Source organism: Populus alba, chromosome 12 (assembly GCF_005239225.2).
Source record: "Populus alba chromosome 12, ASM523922v2, whole genome shotgun sequence".
In the NCBI taxonomy this organism is placed as follows: Eukaryota; Viridiplantae; Streptophyta; class Magnoliopsida; order Malpighiales; family Salicaceae; genus Populus; species Populus alba.
The window spans coordinates 3,692,265-3,710,142 of record NC_133295.1 but is presented as its reverse complement, the minus strand read 5'-3'; the positions used below and the strand labels follow the sequence as shown (position 1 = coordinate 3,710,142).

General features: G+C 34.0%; 3 protein-coding genes across 4 annotated transcripts; 1 reads left to right on the top strand and 2 right to left on the bottom strand.

Annotated features, from left to right (window-relative positions):
• Positions 1 to 3,828: 3,828 nt before the first annotated feature.
• LOC118044361 (uncharacterized) lies at positions 3,829 to 8,170 on the top strand. The gene is made up of 3 exons (XM_035052627.2): positions 3,829 to 4,399; positions 4,564 to 4,694; positions 7,000 to 8,170. The coding sequence occupies exons 1-3, from the start codon at positions 4,256 to 4,258 to the stop codon at positions 7,790 to 7,792; spliced, it is 1,068 nt and encodes a 355-aa protein (XP_034908518.1). The 5' UTR covers positions 3,829 to 4,255; the 3' UTR covers positions 7,793 to 8,170.
• A 687-nt stretch (positions 8,171 to 8,857) lies between these two features.
• LOC118044362 (uncharacterized) lies at positions 8,858 to 12,505 on the bottom strand. The gene is made up of 2 exons (XM_035052629.2): positions 10,657 to 12,505; positions 8,858 to 9,151 (listed from the first exon to the last, which is right to left on the bottom strand). Exon 1 carries the CDS (start codon positions 12,357 to 12,359, stop codon positions 10,665 to 10,667), a length of 1,695 nt encoding a protein of 564 aa, XP_034908520.1. The 5' UTR covers positions 12,360 to 12,505; the 3' UTR covers positions 8,858 to 9,151; positions 10,657 to 10,664.
• Positions 12,506 to 13,775: 1,270 nt separating this feature from the next.
• LOC118044363 (uncharacterized) lies at positions 13,776 to 17,658 on the bottom strand. Of its 2 annotated transcripts, none has more exons than XM_035052630.2 (6): positions 17,164 to 17,658; positions 17,005 to 17,069; positions 15,584 to 15,670; positions 15,359 to 15,501; positions 14,407 to 14,509; positions 13,776 to 14,303 (listed from the first exon to the last, which is right to left on the bottom strand). In XM_035052630.2, the coding sequence occupies exons 1-6, from the start codon at positions 17,634 to 17,636 to the stop codon at positions 14,083 to 14,085; spliced, it is 1,092 nt and encodes a 363-aa protein (XP_034908521.1). In that variant the 5' UTR covers positions 17,637 to 17,658; the 3' UTR covers positions 13,776 to 14,082. The 2 variants fall into 2 exon arrangements, with proteins under 2 accessions (XP_034908521.1, XP_034908522.1); XM_035052631.2 differs by having other exon boundaries at positions 15,359 to 15,489.
• Positions 17,659 to 17,878: the final 220 nt, after the last annotated feature.

Here is a 17,878-nt window from a genome sequence, read left to right as displayed (position 1 = left end):
ATGGTCATTTTAATATTTTATATTTGTGATAATCCAATTGTAGAATACCAATTCTATTTCATTTAAATCATAAATCGTCATGAAAGACTTATAATATTAACTCATAAGAATATTTATAATAAAAATTAAAATTATAACGCTAATTAAATATAAAAATAATAATTTTAATCTTTTAGTTGTTGAAATATGGTTGTAGATATAAAAGAGAAAAATTGAATTGTTCATGTCTTTTTTTATTTAAGAAATAGAGAAAATCTTATAAAAAAGATTGTGAAGAATTTCTAAAATATATTTTTTAATCTTGGTGTGAATTTGGAAAAATAAAGAACTAAAAATATACTATTTGAATAGGGAGTTCTGGTTTTTCTTTTTCCAAAGTTTATCAGAAAGTTGAAATATAACTATTTTTTAACAACCTTTTAAAATATCAGAAATAGGTCACACCATTAGAATTTATTTATTAAAAAAAGAAATATTGGGTTTTGATTTTAAGTATTTTTAGTTTGGAATGGATTGTAACAGAGAAGGGAGCTTCAAGGATACAAGTATCATCAAGTAAATTGAAGTTGCAAGGAAAGGTATTGTTTAGGACATAATTTACCTATCAAAAGCAATGTATTTTTCTAAGAAGGCATCATCAAAGCTGACTAGAATAGACAATTGGAATCAAATACAAATTACTAACTCTAAATTTGAAGTAAATCACAATTCAATCTTATCTCAATAAAGATTTTAGGTTGTCGAACTTGTTTTTGAAAAATTTTAATATTTTTAATATTTTTAATAATTTTTTTTTTTTTTTTATTTTGATATATTGAATGTTAAAATTAAATTTAAAAAATATAAAAATATTATTTTTAATATATTAAAAAAAAAACTTTCACAAAAAGACTTTTACCATGTTTTAATACTTTAATCGGGAATAGTAATACTTGCAAGCAATGATGCCTTTAAACTTCAGAAGCAAGCTGATCAGTGAAAGATGGCGCGATGGGAGGCGGTGTGCTGCACTTGACTCTAATTTTGGTTTTTGTCAACCTCTATCTCCATCTCTAGTCAATGTTTAGGTCTGCAGTATTTTCCTGCAAGGATAAAGTGTGAATGCCACGTTTCAATTTACCTTAAAACTCGTTTTATCAACCAAAAAAGCTATTAATTAAAGCTTTATTATTTTTATATTTTTTTAAAATTATTTTTTATTTATTTCAAATTATTTTTATTTTTTAATATTTTAATATCAAAAATTATTTTAATACATTTTCAAACAAAATATACTTAAAAAATTAATATTTATTACACTCTCAAATACTTATAAATTTTACGATAAGATAGTTTGAGAACACCTATAAATTTTGCAACAAGGTGGTTTGAATGCAATTTATATTTTATTTTAATTATAAATTTAAAAATATTTATTCAACTAATATAATATTTTTACTTAAAAACGTTTTTGAAACTTTAATTACATTTTTTCTAAAAAAAAAATTTATACCATAATTATTAAAAAAAAAAGTTACTGCAAAAATAAACAAACGATAGATCGATAGATGAAGTGACATGTAAGCAATTATTTGTAGCGATTGACTTTTTTGTTCTAACGAAAAGTAGGAATTAGCTGTAATCCCTAGAGGTTAATCATTGACTATTTTTGTCTAAGCTTGTCGCTACAACAAATAACACGTGTTCGATCCTCCTATTATGCAATGAATATTTTTTCTCCCGAAAGAAAGAAATTAAAAATGTGTGGACCATTTATAATATCGAAAAAAAATCGCAGGTGTCACTTTATGATCAAAAGATGTGGGGGGCCCCATGGTGCTTTTAATGGCTGGGATGTATCGTTTTGTCGGTGGTCGTTCCATACTAGATCTGCATGATAGAATTTCTTATTTACGTTATTAAAAGGACAAAAACAAAAAAAAAAGGAAGACGAGATGATATCTTGTGGTCCCCCGCGTGTCAGACTCAAATTCCTTGATCAATACAAAAAATTAAAAAAAGAAGAAACAGGTGTTAATAATGCACCTTTATGTCATTAAAAATAAATTTAATTGAAAATTAAAAGGATAGTACATATAAAAAATAAAATAAATTAAGAATTGTATATATCGATAAATATTAAAAAAAAAATTATGTTAATCAAATATCAATCCAATAAATTAAAATAAAAATAAATACTAAGATATTTGATTGCACAAGTATTAAGTTTTTTTTTTTAAAAAAAATATTATTTAATTAACATAACAATAAAATAACTTCTTCTACATGAAATAATTATTTCACCTCCATTGACAAACGAAATTAGAGTATAATTCCATGTTTTCCAAATAACATAATTTTACCAATAGTTTTTTTTCATAGATTATTAACTTGAAAAAATCTTAGACAATCAGAATCTATTTGATTGCATTTTTTAGGATCAAATTAATATTTATTTATTTTTTATTTTTCAAGGAGAGGTGAAATTTAAAAATAAAAAATCATAATAAAAAATATAAAAAACTATACGGTCAGTCTACATATTCACGAATAATATATCATCTACCACTTAAATAAATAAATAAAAACCTAATCCATTAATAGGCTGGGCATGTGCCCAGCCTACATTTAGTTCATTTAGTATTCTTTTTTCATCCAACTTAAATTTAAATTCTTTAAAACCAATTAATTCAAAATATCTTAGATATATTATACTTTATTTTCAAATAAAATTAAAATATTTTTTTTTATAATATTAGCAAACATGATTTTTATATAACCTATCATGATTTGTTTTTTAATTTTATTTGATTTATTTTTATAATTATTTATTTTTATTATCATGTAATTAAATAAAAAATAATTTAAAAAATAAAGTTATTAAACCAAATTAAATTTACAATTCAAATTGACAAGTTAATCTCAATTAAACTAAATCAATCCAAGAAATTGTTATTTACGTTTTTCTTTAACTCCAACCCAAGTGAAAAAATAAAATTCGAGTTTCGTGATTAAAATTTTTCCTTGCACGCACATTTCTTTTTAATATATATATATTTTTGTCGACGGCGCGGGCCCGTAGGAAAACTAAAAGCAAAAAAACTATTAATAGTAAGCCGCCGAAGATGTTTTCAGACAGCTCTGAGCTCTCCAAAAGTCTGCTTGTTGATTCTCCACGTTTTTTACGGTGACACCCTCCGGTAAGAGAAGCTCCCCGAATCCATGTAAGCAACGACTAACAAGCTTGCATCACTGATATGTCTTCACATTTGCTTGGGAAAAAAAACGTGACATTATTATTATTATTATTATTTACTTTGAATTATGTATATACATCGACCTTTTGTTTTTAAATAAAAAATTAAATTTAAAAAGTACTGTAATTTTAAAATCCAGCCTGACTCAACAGATGAAAATCAGGCTAAATTTAAAAAAAAAATAATGAAAAACAAAAACTTGGGTGACTCGATTACAATTTATTTACTATTTTTTTTAATAAAAACATCATCGTTTTATTTATAAAAAAATAAAAATTGAATTTGAATGACTTAATGATCCGATCAAAACATATGGCCTAAGACTTAGACCGAGTTAACTACTCAATAAGTTTAAAAACTATAAAAAAAAATACTATGTAATTAATGATATTTTATTAATTATTTTTTAAATTTATATTAAAAAATAAATACAAAATTAAAAAATTAAAATTCATAACTCATTAAAATTTAAAATAATAAAAATATTTCCTCTAATATTTTTTTCTACTATTCTCTTAAATACATCTAAAAAATAATTAATAAAATATTACTAGTGACCTTATTTAAGCGAAGCACAGTTGTCTCCTTTCCTTCCTCTGTATCCTTTGCCTAACATCTGAAGTTTTGGGCACTGACTTTTCCTCTACCTCTTTCTTTAATACTTTTTTCCAAATAAAATAAAATCAAATCAGCAAGAATAGTGTGTACATTATTCTTACATGGTCAAAACTAGAGAACAGCAAAAGCAGAATCCCATGATGATTGTTACTGGTAAGAGAATCTAATTGGATTCCATTTTCATTCTCCGTTTATCAAACCCCCCTTATTTTTTTTTTTATTTTCTTAATATACTTGTTTATACACACTCTTCCCAAATCTTTATTTTTTCTATGATCTAAGCCTTAATTCCACTGTTGAAACGAATTGGGTGTCTTTTTCTTTCCCCTTTCTTTCCATCCTTAGAAGATAAAAAAGGGTAGCAACTGATCTGTGAGTTGAGAGAAAGAAACCCAAATAAAATGTCTCCTTCAAATAGTAATATTGCTAGTAGTAACGGAGGAGGAAGCGGTGACAGTAATAGCAGCACTGGTAAGAATTACATTGAACATCAAGTTTCTAAGAGGGACACTCTTGCTGGTGTTGCCATCAAATATGGTGTTGAGGTAGGTGTTTCTCTCTTCTTGAATTTGGGTTTTTTTCCCCGTTTATTTTGATGATCTGTTTGATTTCTTGATGATTTTCTTGATGGGAACTGCTTATTGTGTGTTCTTATGATATGGGTTTTAGATAAATTGTCTTAGAGTGTTTGTTGTCATATGATTTTTAGGTGGCGGACATCAAAAGGTTAAATGGGTTATCTACAGATCTTCAAATGTTTGCTTTGAAGACTTTGCTTATACCATTACCAGGAAGACATCCACCTTCTCCCATTTTGTCTAACGGTTCTGCTTCTCCAGGGTAATAATTGCCTGCTATACTCTAATATTAGCTTTTAACTGTATCATCTACCTTTTCTATTGGGATTCTGCACTTGCTGTGATATAGTCCTTGCTCCTGAGTTTCGATGCCATGTTTCGGCCATCTTTATCTATATCTTGCCTATAAATTTGTGTTCTACCTTAATATAACATTAGTTGTTAGACTTAGATTGACAATGATAGTTTCCCTTCCCATGTTTTAAACTCTGCTGAGTTGTCATTTGAAGTATCTTCTCTTCACTGGATTACCAGACTCGATCAGCTCCCATCGCCAAAGCCAATCCCTTTTCACCTTCCATTTTCTGCTGCACAACTTATTCTGTTTTTGTGAATTCTGATTGTTTTAAATGTTGATCTGCTGTGCATTTTACCTTTCAAACAGTGTTGAAAAAGATTGGAAGGGTCTTATATGGGGCAAGTTTTTAATCTGTCCATATAAAAAACTTTTATAGACTGGTGTAATGTGGAAGCAATAAGAGTTCTGTCAATGTTTTTCTCTTACCGAGGACAAGAAATTTTATAGTACTACTGGAGTAACTAGTAGTAGTTACTCCATAGAGAGAGATAGACACATTGAGGAGAGATCAAAAGGTGGAAGAGAAAAAATATTTTGAAATAGGTGGGGATATTCTTATGACTTTTGATGGTACCAGATGTGATTTTCTCTTTCACCATTGTATCTGTTAATTGGAACCTTGCATGAAAGTGGACACCGAAAAAAATAAAAGGAAGGAACCTTATGGAATTGCTGCTCTGGTGTAGTTAATTGTTTTGAGCTTTGATCGGACAAGATTGTAGGATTGAGGAACAAGGGTCCGACTTCAGTTTCTCCTTCATAGTTTGCATTACATGTTTAACTTGTTATTGAGGTATTCATCAACATGAAGAACAAGATCCGTGATAAGTTCCCCACCATAATTTAGCAACCGAAGCTGACACTGTGAAGCTCTGCCTTTTTGTGTTAGAGATCAAATGATTTTTTGAAATCTTTAGATCACTTGTTAGAATGCTCTCTAAGGATTTGGGACATGAAGGTTTGAGACACATTCTCATCAAAATGCATCAGACGCTGTTCTTGGTTTAACCCCCCCCCCCTTCTCATTCTTCATCACTCTCGTATATTGGAGACGTGGTCACTTGACATGTCTTTGGCACTAAGTTCCATACACACATAGTTCCTGGGGGAGCCTTCAATATTAAAATGGGGAGGGTGTCTTTTGGCTAAGAGGACTATCTCCAGAGAGTTTTAGGGGCCACTTCAATTGTTCTTGATAAGTATTGGGAGGTTAACCTCATTCTTTGTTCTTTCTTCTTGTTTACCTTTTCCTCTACAATCTTTCCCTTGCCTCCCTCCTTTCTTTCACTTGTTTTAATTATTTTTTACTTGTATTATTTTGTTCTTTACAAAAAAAAGAAAAGAAAAGAACTGTGGCATCTCCAATGTGTTTGTTATTTTAATTTTCTTTAAAATTAGTGGCTGTGGCTGTTTGGATTCATTGGTCATTTTGACTTGGTAGGGTCTCTCATCTGTAACTTAATGCAGGTTCCTTCTTCCCAGGTTTTTAATCTGTAACTTAATGCAAGTTCCTTGCCTGGGAAGATACAGCCTGGCATGATAGTTCTTTCTCTGCTATATTTTTGTTGTTTTGATTTGTCATCTGGGATGTCTACTAATTTGTGCTTCTCTTGTAGCAAGTGGGATTTCTGTTGGACATACCATGCTGAAATCATTCTCTCAATTCATTTGCATTCAGTACATATTGAAAGAACAGCATTATCCTAATCTTCACGATGCCAGATAACTAAATTTCTGGATTTGTTTCAGCCTCTGTGTTGTTCTTAAATAGCTGCATTAGCTATATTCTCATTGTAATAAAACTTGTTTGCTGCCACATTCCCTTCGTGGTGTTGCTACACTCTAATGCTAGATAATCAAGCAAGCCTTTGCGTGGAATATCAACTCCTATTATAACGAGCTGAAAGGCATAGTAGATTACTGATGTTCCATTCTGTTCTTTTCCCCCCCTACAATAGTACTTTGCTTTCTTCTACTACCATTGATAAATTTTTATTTTTTTATTTTGTGGAACTACTATCAATTCAGTAGTTTTTGGAGACATCTGCAGAAATATGAATTAGTTCACAAAAAACTAGGTTAAGGTAGGATAAATGACTTATTGTTTTCTTTACAATTCTTTGCTTTTGGTGATCCCATAATTCCCAATATCTAAATATGCAAAGACATCAGATTTGCATTGAGTAACAACGCTCTAACTTCGTTGCAGAGGAAATGACGTTGACATGACACCACCTTGGCCACGCCACTCGAATGTGTTGGAAACACTCGAGTCTTTAAGCCTAAAATCACCTCAACAGAAGGTTTCTCCAGCTATGAGCACTTTACAGAAGTTCTATGGTCTCAAATCTTCAAAATGCAAGGATTCAGCTGAAGGTATGGAGATGGCTGTTTACAGAAGAGGAAGCTTGGATTACTTAAATGAGGGGCTGCTGCATGTATCTGGCCCATCTTATAGCAATCACAGATCTATAAATTTGGCCGACGATTTCTTGTCCGAGAATGGTTTGGCAGTAGAATACAATCCTCTGTCAGAAGCTAGAGAAGGGGAGGGTGAGAAATCCAATGATAAGTTTGTTAGAAGACGCCAGAAAGCTGATGCTGATCCTAGATCTGGCACAACAGAAAAGCTGTTGAAAGAAGAGAACAGTGGTGGAAGTCGTGCTTTTTCACCTGTAACAGGAAAAGGTCTATCCATGAGACCAAAATCAGCAAGCAGAACATCACTGGCTGCTGAATCAGAGCCAGGATGGTTGAATGCTATGCCAGTGGGCTTGGGAGATTCGATAATTGCTGACGTGTCTGATGGAGTTCGTAAATCATCAAGCACGCCAAGTCTGCAGGACCAGGAGAACAGTTATTCCTCTTCTGTTTGGCCAACTTCAAAGTGGAGTTTGAAACCTGATTTACAGGCTCTCTCAACTGCAGCCATCAGTATACCAATATTCGATGGCCTACCAAAGCCAATATCTGGACGCAGGAGCAAAGCTGCTCTTGATTAGCAGAAGTCCACCGCCATCTTATAGAATTGATTTGTTTCTGTACTTCAACATATTGGGAATGATATCATTGCCACCAGCCACATGTCACGTATAGCTACAAAGTGCTGTCGAAATAGGAGTAAGGCCAGGAAAACAAAGGTTAAAGAAATACGATCCTGTGTTTTCCTTGAGAAGAGCTCCAAAGGAGAAGGTGAAAGGAATTCCTTTTTTACGGTTCCATTTTGGATTTGTAATGGGTTGCTCGAATCTAGATCATATTCTCAACTGTCGTATAATATTTGTATATGAAGCCATTTGGCTTGCTTATTCATTGGAAGTGCATTTGTAATCATTGTTTCATGTTATACTCAGTCATTTAATGTATTTTGACTTCTTCGAGAGGCAGCCTTTTTTCTGTTTTCTTTTTCTTGTGTTTCTAAAAGTTGAGAAGCATCTTTTTGAGCTGAATTAAGTCTTTTGGGTAGAATCAAGACCTTAAAATGGATTCTGCTTGGGACCTATGTGGTTCATGGTCATGGACTTACGTGGTGTTTACCAGCGTACCAAATTCAAAAAGAGATTTAGGTTTATGATAATCAGAGGCGATGCCTTATCGTGCCACGGCCATCAACATCAATGATCAAACATGGATTGAAGAACGAAATGAATGATGGGCACAGCACATTGGAATTCACCATTGAGAGCTTAATAGTTGGCAAAATTTGAAATTCCGGCAACTTCTCCAATTTTGAAAACAGAATAAAATACCCGCAGTAATGAATTTCCATGTTCTGGATTCCAAAAGTTGGCTGACGCAATTGAACAACCAGCAAATTGCATAATACGACTCCGGAGTCCAGATTTTGTAGTTGCATTTAAGCTTATCAGTAATATAAATAACATCTTGGTGTGGTATTTATTATTCATGAATGCATTATTTTCAAAAGATGGATCATGAATCAGATAAATATTCGCCATTTTTGGCTTGAATAAAGTGTAAGTCGCCACAAACATCCACAGGTTAGTCCAAAAAGAATATCGCCCAATTGCAAATGAGAACCATGTCACAATGACGGTAGCACAAAATGGCCTAAAATTCCAAAGATATTTCCTGTATTTGCATCACAAAACAAAACAATCAAGAGAAGATCCATTTTTTCAAAGCAAATAGGAGTACGAGGACTGCAGAGCAAAGTGACCAGTACAGCATTCGAACAGGGAAATAACAGAGCATGTCAAAAGTATGGAACACCATTTCCAACTACGCATTTTCCAACACTGCACATCTTCACAGCTCCCCTCCGCTTGCACATCATCAGGTGCTTCAGACGAATGACTTGTAGTCTTCAAATTATCTCACGAGCCTTCAAAACGTCCATCCTGAAATCAAATAACTAGACATCATGACTCATCTGCATCCATCCATAAAGCAATACTAACATACCGGAAGCAACCTTTGTTTTGCTTATTTCTTTCTTTTAGTTATGCTAAACAAAAGGTACATTTTCTGTGGAAGAATAAAAATAATGGCAACAGGAAGAATTCCCTAGCAAGTAGAAAATCAGATGATGTAAAAAAGGAGTTACCATGAAGTCCAGAGCAAGGGGGTAAAACATTTGGGCTACAAATTTGATGTTGCAACAAAAGAAAACCTAGTTCCATGACCCAAAGGAGAGGGGGATTCTCCTAGTCGCAAAATTTGCAAGGATAACACTTTTGATGGAAGCTAGTTAAACAGCATTATGAGATCACCATCCATAATAAGAGTAGCTAGGCTAGTTTGTTTGGCATCCATATCCTAAAAATCAAAATACAAAATAGCCACCGATACTGATCTTGATTTGATGCAAGGCTCCAAGAAGGCAAGGGATGCCTCCAAAGAACATAACCATGGCATAAACAAGTCACTCTCAGGACATTAGAAGTTGGAACCAACCAGTCATTACAGCTATATTGCTCTAGTTTGCCACTTACATAACCAAATATATATCTTAATGGCTTCCTGTTTCTAATTTGTAGGAAATCGGTTGAAATCGAGTCTTTCATTCACAAGGACTAAAAGGAGGAAACTGGGGTTCATAGATAATCTGTGGTCTAGTGAGATAATTTAATGGCTCCTTATGAATAAAATCTGCAACTGCTTGCAAGATTTCAGGGTATGTAGACCAGAAGCATAACAAAATACAAAGGGAAAAAGTAACATATAATCAAGTCAACATACAGGAATTAAGATCAATACATCTAGGATAAAAAATAACGAGGATAATAATCCAAGACAACCAAAATTCAATGCTAGAGTGCAAACACAATAAGAACAGGGGATTCTTACTACTATTCTCTTAACAATGATTAGGCCTTAATAAAATATTAGCACAAGAGGTGCAGCCATCATAGTCCCTGCCTTCTACACGTTATATGATTAAATGCAAAGCCAATACATAAATACACTGATAGCCTCTCTCAATTACATCCATACTTCTCTGGTGCTGCAGCTCTTGGATCTCATTCATAGACAAAAAATCATGTACAATCAAATATGAAAATCAAGGAAGACTTGGTCCATACTCTAAATAGGACACAACCCTTTCATACAGAACTCAATTCTCAAAGAAAGTAACCAAAACATTCTAGAAATTCAGAGACAAGCAAAAAAAATACAATCCAAAGAGGAAAAGGCTAAAATTTCCAGCTTAAGTTAATGATTGATTATTGGATAAAAAGCAAATGGAATTAACCTGGTGCATCTGAGTTTCACTAGATGAAGAACTAAACACTCATCAGACTTAAATTAGACTAGGAAACACACTACTGAAATGTCAAATCTTTAAGTGCACGAGATGTTATTATGATCAAGCATTGAGGAAATCCTAGACAGGACCACGAACCTTGAAATCTAGACGGCAAGTGATTTTAACTTCTTTATGCGCTTAGTGGCAGGGGAAATGCCTTTGATTACTTTCTTCATGGATTTCGCTCTTTGTTTCATATTTTTCTTTGCAGGCATCTCCCTAACTGGACCCGGAGGTATCCCTTTTTTAAGTGCACTTCCTCTAGGGGTCACAGAAGGCGGTATTCTCAAACTTTGTGGTGGTAAAGGAGTGCTGGGCTTCCAGATCAAGTTGTTTTTCATGGAAAACCGGACTTTTTTTGCACTCTTCTCAGTGCTCTTTGCCATTGTGCTTGTGCCAGCTTCAGCATCTTCTTGGCCATTTGATTCTGGATTTTCATATTGCTTCAATTCCACCCTCTTCGCCCTCTTTCTCTTTTTGGAGAGATTACCGTTGCCAGTGACTTTAGGAAAATCACAGACACTAGTGACACCCTCATCTATGCCCACTTCAGCGGCAACTTTCTCAAATTGCCTCTGAAGATTTGCTATGGCAGATTCATCAAACCTTACCAAATTATCATCAACAGTCTTTTCTTTGCTTGAATTCTCCCCATTTGGTAAATCCTCGTAACCATTCTCATCGGTCATAGAATCACTCTCACTGTGGGAACTGGCAATGACATTCTTTTTCTTCTTCTTAGCCTTTTTGCTATTGCCATCCGACTCCTTTGCCTTTTTGCTTTTCTTCAATTTCTTGCTACCAGGCCGATTAGCAACGTCACCATTCAAACCTTCCACTCCCATACCACTATCAATAGGAACCAAAGCTGGCACCTCCTCTTCATCCTCGTCACCATTACTCTCTGGAAGTGCAATCTTGATCCCTGAGGCCACGAAATCCTTCTCTAACTTCAAAAACACTTCATGTAACCCCAAAACCACTTTCCTATTCCCTTGACAACACTCGACTGAGGAGCCCAACTCATAAAACCTCTTAGAGAACCTCATTACCAAAGCAATTGAACCCAAAATCACCACTTCATCATTGTCCCCAACGTCATCCCCCTTAATCTTCACCTCCAACAATTCCTTTCCCATCCGCAACAACAGATCAAACACATTACTCTTAATCTTCCCCAGCAAAACCTTATCACTCACCTTCCCCATTACACTCACAAAATTCCCAAAAATCACCTCCAAAGCCGCCTCCTTCACCGGCAAAAAACCCTTCAATTCCTCGACAAAAACCGAAACAACATGATAATTAACACCGTTCCCTAAAAAAGTATCATCAGCTAAAAAACCTTTTTCCACAAAAACCCTCATATACCTTTCCACAACATCCAAACCCCACCCCTTCTTTTTCAAGAAACCAAAAAAAGAATTCACAAATCTCCTAATCAAAAGATAAAACTTATCTAACCTCAACCCATCAATACCAGACCATTCCCTTCTCATAGTAACTAAAAAAACAGAGAAATAAATAAAACAAACAGATTCAACTTCAATAACAGTAAGTAAAGAACTCAATTTGTTGATTAGTTGGTTCTGAGCTAAGGACTTGTCAGCATGCCACATACAGTAAAACAGCCCTTTCCATATTTTCTTCATAGTTTCTTCAGAGATTTGAGGTTGTGAAGGTAACCATTTGTTTAAGAGAATCTTTAAGGACTTGTTTCGGGTTTTTGTGTCGCTTGATGCTAGTTGTTTTATTAGGGTTTTCGACGTTTGAGCTTGGATGTGGAGTTCCTCCTCCATTTTTCTTGATTGGTGAGAGAAGAAACAAGGGTTTTTTTAAGGAATTTGAGAGAGGTAAGATGTATGTATATGCCGACGATGTTTCCCTTTTTCCTGATACGTGACAACTGACGAAGAGTGAAAACCCTAGGGGTAGTTTTAGGGAATATGGAGGTTTCTCTTGTTACAAGTTATTTTAATTTTTGACATATTTCATATTAGTCACCCAACTGTATAGGTGATCTCAATTACGTTCCTGACGTTTATTCTCTATCGGATCCCGTATATATTATTATTATTATTATTATTATTATTATTATTATTATTGAGATATTAAAGTTTATTTTCCTTGCACTTGTACATAATTATGAGCTCAAATTCTACTTTTAAAGTATATCTTATTACAGTGTTAGAATGATTACGGGCTCAAACCCTATTTCCATAGCATTAAGCTTCAAAATAATATATTACTAAAGAAGGGTAGAGCTGTCCCTCTATTTTTTGTAATGATATCAATTCAATACGTTGTAGTGATAAACTCTCACATACACCCCTTAATTGCTAACTAATAACTACCGGCATTAACGAGGTTATCGCAATTTTAAATAATATTTTAGTATTTAATTTTTACTTGATTTTAATTTTATGAATATTTATTTTTATTATCAAATAATTAAGTAAAAAATAACATTAAAAAAAAAAAAAATTTTTAAACTTAGTAAAATCTATAACTCAAATTACGAACTTGACAAGTTAAGTCACGAAATTCAGGTTGATTTAATATGTTATCGGCTCAACATTAAAAAAAAAAATTGATTTTTTTTTGAAATTAAACCATGTTTTTTATCAGTCATTTGGGCTATTTTAAAATCCACTAAGTTGACTGAATTTAATTTTAAATTTGAGCTAGATAATAAGTCGGGTTAGAAAGTTTAAAGATTAATTCACTAAATAAAATTTAATAACGATACTAAATAGTTATTTACAGTTTGAACTTATTTTTTATGTATTTCAAATAGAATCACAGTATCACATTTCTTAATCTAAATAATAATGATATATCTAAATTATATTTTATTATTTGTTTTGCTTCTTATAGATATACAGTTCATTAAAAATAATTGTCTTGTCATTTTCCTTTTTTCTTAATTTAAGGTTTTATTTGAGAACGCGGGTCTTTCAGCAGTCTATTGTACTCTCACGACAAACATATAACTTTATTCCCTTCACTTTTTTGATGATTTCTTTACTTAAGTTGCCAGGAAGAAGGGGTTGAACCATCAAGTATGGTGACTACTGCTACATCACTGAGCTGCAATGTCATCCATGGATGCCTTGCATTTTTAATCTGGAAACGTTATCTTTGCGTATTATGTTAAGGATTATCTTTGTATTTTAATACAAAATACATAACGCCCCGATTCTACAGTATACTGGTTCCACCAAATTGCCAGTGCCAACAAGAGCCTTACAGTGTTTTGGATTCAGAAAACATGGAAGGGCCATGGGGGCCACCCCAATTATCATTCTTTTGATGACATGTAAATGTCAGGAAACCAATAATTGTTGTTGTAGTTACAAGTCATTGGTACAAAACAGGTCTTGCACCACAATCAAGGATTCTTCATGGAAGCTTCTTGCTTTTCCCATTATTTGCTGGAACAACCTTAGGTGTAAGAATAAATTGTTCTTCAAGATAACAAGATGCCTTGTTCTTGATTCTTCTTTTGTTAGGTGTTTGAACTCACTTCATTAATTCCTTCTTGGCAGGAAAACGCCAATTTTGGTGAGTTGGGGTAACTCTTTTCCATATAAGACTGGCATACTCGGGGTGATCGACAAAAGGATTTCTATTGTGCTGATAAAACTTGCAGACTCTGTCATTTCTCAGCTTCTCTTCTCTTGAAGGTGGATCGACCTCATTCCATTTTAACAATGTAGAAAGAATTCCCATCTCTCTGTTCTCTACAAAAACATGCGACAAAAAAAAGTTAGGGCTGGCTAACATCGTATGCAGTTGGCTGCAGATCTTCCTTCTATCAACTTATGACCATTTTTCTCAACTTACCAATGCTTGGAGAATCAGAAAGGTGAAGATTCTGTCCACCTGGTTGATGAAGCCCATAACATACAGCCATGTACATTATTGCCCTTGCTATATCCCCTCTAACCTGCAAGTCAAGTAACGAAAATGACAAGTCAATGAGTTCCAGAAAAATTGAAGCCAGATTTTTGTTCCATGTCTCTGTTTACAAAAGTTGCGAGATCCATTATAAAACAGAACAAGCGAACAACATGAGCATATCAGCAGGAGGGCATTGGAGAGGGGCTTATTAGCACCTCCCACATGCTTCCAGTGCGCTTGTGAGGAGGTGGTGTGATCAGATCTGATTAAGGTGATTTAATCAGTTCAGAGTTGGAAACCCAGCTAGAGGTTTTCCTTTTACTATAAGAAAAGGTAAAATCAGGACATTTCATGAAGTTTCCACCTAACTTGGAAAAAGACCAAAGCATGCAACCAGGAATTGCAAACTTAGTAACATGATATAGGCACAACAACTGAAACATGGCAGCAACATCAGCATATTTGTTAGCTAGCAGACATCAAAATTCCTGATTAAGAAACTTTTCCAGACGAAATAGGGCTCTTGATGAACTTGAAATGCTTTCTTTGCAGATCTTGTCAAGAACTTGTAATGTGAGGTTTGAATCCATTGATGAATCTTAAAATAATATCTTAATTTATTTCTTTTGGCTAGTAAGTTCAAAGGCAATCCTGCGTGATTCCACATTAGCAAAACACATTCTTAAACTATATGAATATATGAGGCTAAACTCTAACTTGACCAGTCCTAACTGCAGCGTCAAACAAATGCTATCTCTGCCCATTAAAAGCAACCTAAAAGCATATCCTGGCTATGCACAACTTGTTACACGCTGTGTCCTCTGTTTCAAGAGCATGTAATAACAATCAATTATATACTGATGAAAAGCGTGGAGGTTCAAGACATGCAGAAAACCTTTGTAGGTGGTGTCCATCTCTCCTTGTCTGTTTCCGTGTCAAAAGCAGCTTCTTTGTTTGCAGGCTTTAGACATCGTATTGATTTCTTATTGCATTCTCCATAGTATTTGTTTCCGCGAGATGAATTTACTGCATGGAACTCTAACTATATATCAGTTAAGGATGGCATCAGTTCATGAGACTGAATTCTCAATTGTACACGAAGAGCAGCAGCCTCTCTCACCATTCACATCTGCTGGGCGAATATTATGTAAATCAGTCAAGGATGGACCGCTAATTAGCCCATAAGAACGAGGCCACAAATGTTCCCCTGAAAATGCAGCAGTTTGAAAACTTGAAATCATTGCAGCCAACGAGAATGCCATGGTCAATAACTAGATTAAACAGGAAAGATGGTGAACTGTTTTTTGCCAAGTTTGATAAAATAAAATGTTCTGATATACTAGAACATATAGCATCACATAGGTGACATGATCTCTTGTACTGAGTGCACAATCCACCTAAAGCTAGAAAATACATGATAAAATTGTTTCTCAATTTCTCATAACTAAGATCTAGAAGAACGGAACATGTTCAGGGTGCATGTCAGTTGTCTCTGCATCAAAGAAATCCCATGAAAATTTTTAAGTACCATTTTAAAAACTCCCCCCTCCCTCCCCCCCTATCAACTGAAGCTACATTCATTAGATGGAACGGTAAGTGGAAGCAGAACAGAGGAAGCATAGATATTGATGAGCTTTTGGCGACCCAGGTGTAAGCATAATTACAAAACCAAAGGGTTTTAACTTGAAAAAAAATACAGCCAAAGAGGTGAACCAAGAAAAATAAAACAAAGAAAGATCCAAGTCATATCAGGATAGACAATGATCACTTGAAATGGAAACAAGAATGCGCACATGAACAAGAAAAACCTACCAAATGCAAATTTCAGTAAACTAGCCATTCATTTATAGGATTGGAAAGAATGAGAGATCAGTAACTTTAACAAGGCCATGTGGCTCTGGCCAGTTTCTACAAAAAGGAAAGCAACAAATTTCACTCATCTACACAAAGTTAGGGATATCAAGGAGTAGTTTATTCTGATGTCATGACAACAAATTAGATATCTATAACAATCAATTAGACTATTCCCCTAAAAAAGGTATAATATTCCCCAACAACATCGTCGATCCCTTTCCCCTCCCCTCTTGTGCAACTAATTAGATATCTATAACAATCAAATGTTCTCTTTAAGAATGCGAATATCAGTCTAGCCATTCATAGGATCAACAAGAATGCATCGAAAGATGGAGTGGCAACTTTACGAGATCAAATGGCTTTGGCAAATTCCTACCAAAAGGAAAAAAAGTGAACCAATTCTCTTATCTATGCCAAGTCATGGATATCAAGAAGTTTATTCTGATATCATTGCCGCGAATTAGATATCTGTAACAATCAATGAGAACCTCCCCTAAAACGGTCTTTTATTTCCCAAAAAACACTGTCGATCCCCCTTCCCCTCTCCTCTTGCGCAATAAATTAATATCTATAACAATCAAAATCATGTGTCCTAGCGTTAATAAAATGTTCTCTCTTTAAGAATTGAATGAAACAAGAATCAGAAAGACATTAACTGCATCAAAGTTTAGAATTTAGCTGACTCACTATTCCATCCTTCAGGTTTTCCAGCTAAGTCTTTCGAAACAGCTCTCAGAGAGTAAATTTCAACTCTGCATATACAAAACCCACCTCAATTACTACCACAAACAAAACTCTTAGCACCACAATCACAAAACCAAAAAAGAAGAAGAGAGAAATACATACATCCCAGATGAAGCTTGAGGCCTATCAACATTTGCAGCATCAAGAAACTTGAGGGCATCCCAAACCTCTTTGTAAGACAGTGACTGATGCTTGGAGATAACAGAATGAAGTTTCTTTTTCAGTGTTTTCCCTTCTAATCCCTTCACACTAGCATAGTAACTGCTAACATCGTCACATCCATACGAAGAAGTGGATAAATATGGATAATCTTGAGCCAATGCTACAAGATTGAGGCAACACAACAAGTAAATGGAGATGACCTTAGACACCCCCCATCTCCATAATAAACCTCTGGGACAAGTACTGGTGCTGTTGCTTCTTTGAAAATGGACAAGTTTGAGGGCAGCGTGTGCCCTTAGTGAGGAAGACTTGTGCTTGAGTGTGAAAGAGGGGTTGCCTGTGAGGTTGTATCTCCCGTCAGCTACTAGAAGATTGGAGCAGCAACCAGTAAACAGAAGCCCTTGAAACTGCATGTTTGGACTTCGTTCCTTATCGATGGAAACAAGATAAAATACTATTGAGTAAATTATTTTTCGGTCACTATTTCTAAACTATGTTATAATTTAGTACTTATTTTTTAAAAACTTATATCTTAGTCCCTTGACTCTTATTAACCATTGTCTTATTATAGCATCTTACATGTAGTCTAAGAGAAAATCATTTCCTTTTTTTCATTTCTATTTTTCCTTTCCTTTCCTTTTCCAATTTTTGTTTT

What these genes read in the sequence shown, in the direction of transcription:
- LOC118044362 (XM_035052629.2), bottom strand. Translation starts at nt 12,359, where the DNA reads ATGGAGGAGGAACTCCACATCCAAGCTCAAACGTCGAAAACCCTAATA.
- LOC118044363 (XM_035052630.2), bottom strand. Translation starts at nt 17,636, where the DNA reads ATGCAGTTTCAAGGGCTTCTGTTTACTGGTTGCTGCTCCAATCTTCTA. An exon ending in CCTCAAGCTTCATCTGGGAT is followed by an intron (nt 17,070 to 17,163) that starts GTATGTATTTCT and finishes TTGTATATGCAG; the next exon opens with AGTTGAAATTTACTCTCTGA. An exon ending in AAAACCTGAAGGATGGAATA is followed by an intron (nt 15,671 to 17,004) that starts GTGAGTCAGCTA and finishes CTGCATTTTCAG; the next exon opens with GGGAACATTTGTGGCCTCGT.
- LOC118044361 (XM_035052627.2), top strand. Translation starts at nt 4,256, where the DNA reads ATGTCTCCTTCAAATAGTAATATTGCTAGTAGTAACGGAGGAGGAAGC. An exon ending in CCATCAAATATGGTGTTGAG is followed by an intron (nt 4,400 to 4,563) that starts GTAGGTGTTTCT and finishes TATGATTTTTAG; the next exon opens with GTGGCGGACATCAAAAGGTT. An exon ending in AACGGTTCTGCTTCTCCAGG is followed by an intron (nt 4,695 to 6,999) that starts GTAATAATTGCC and finishes ACTTCGTTGCAG; the next exon opens with AGGAAATGACGTTGACATGA.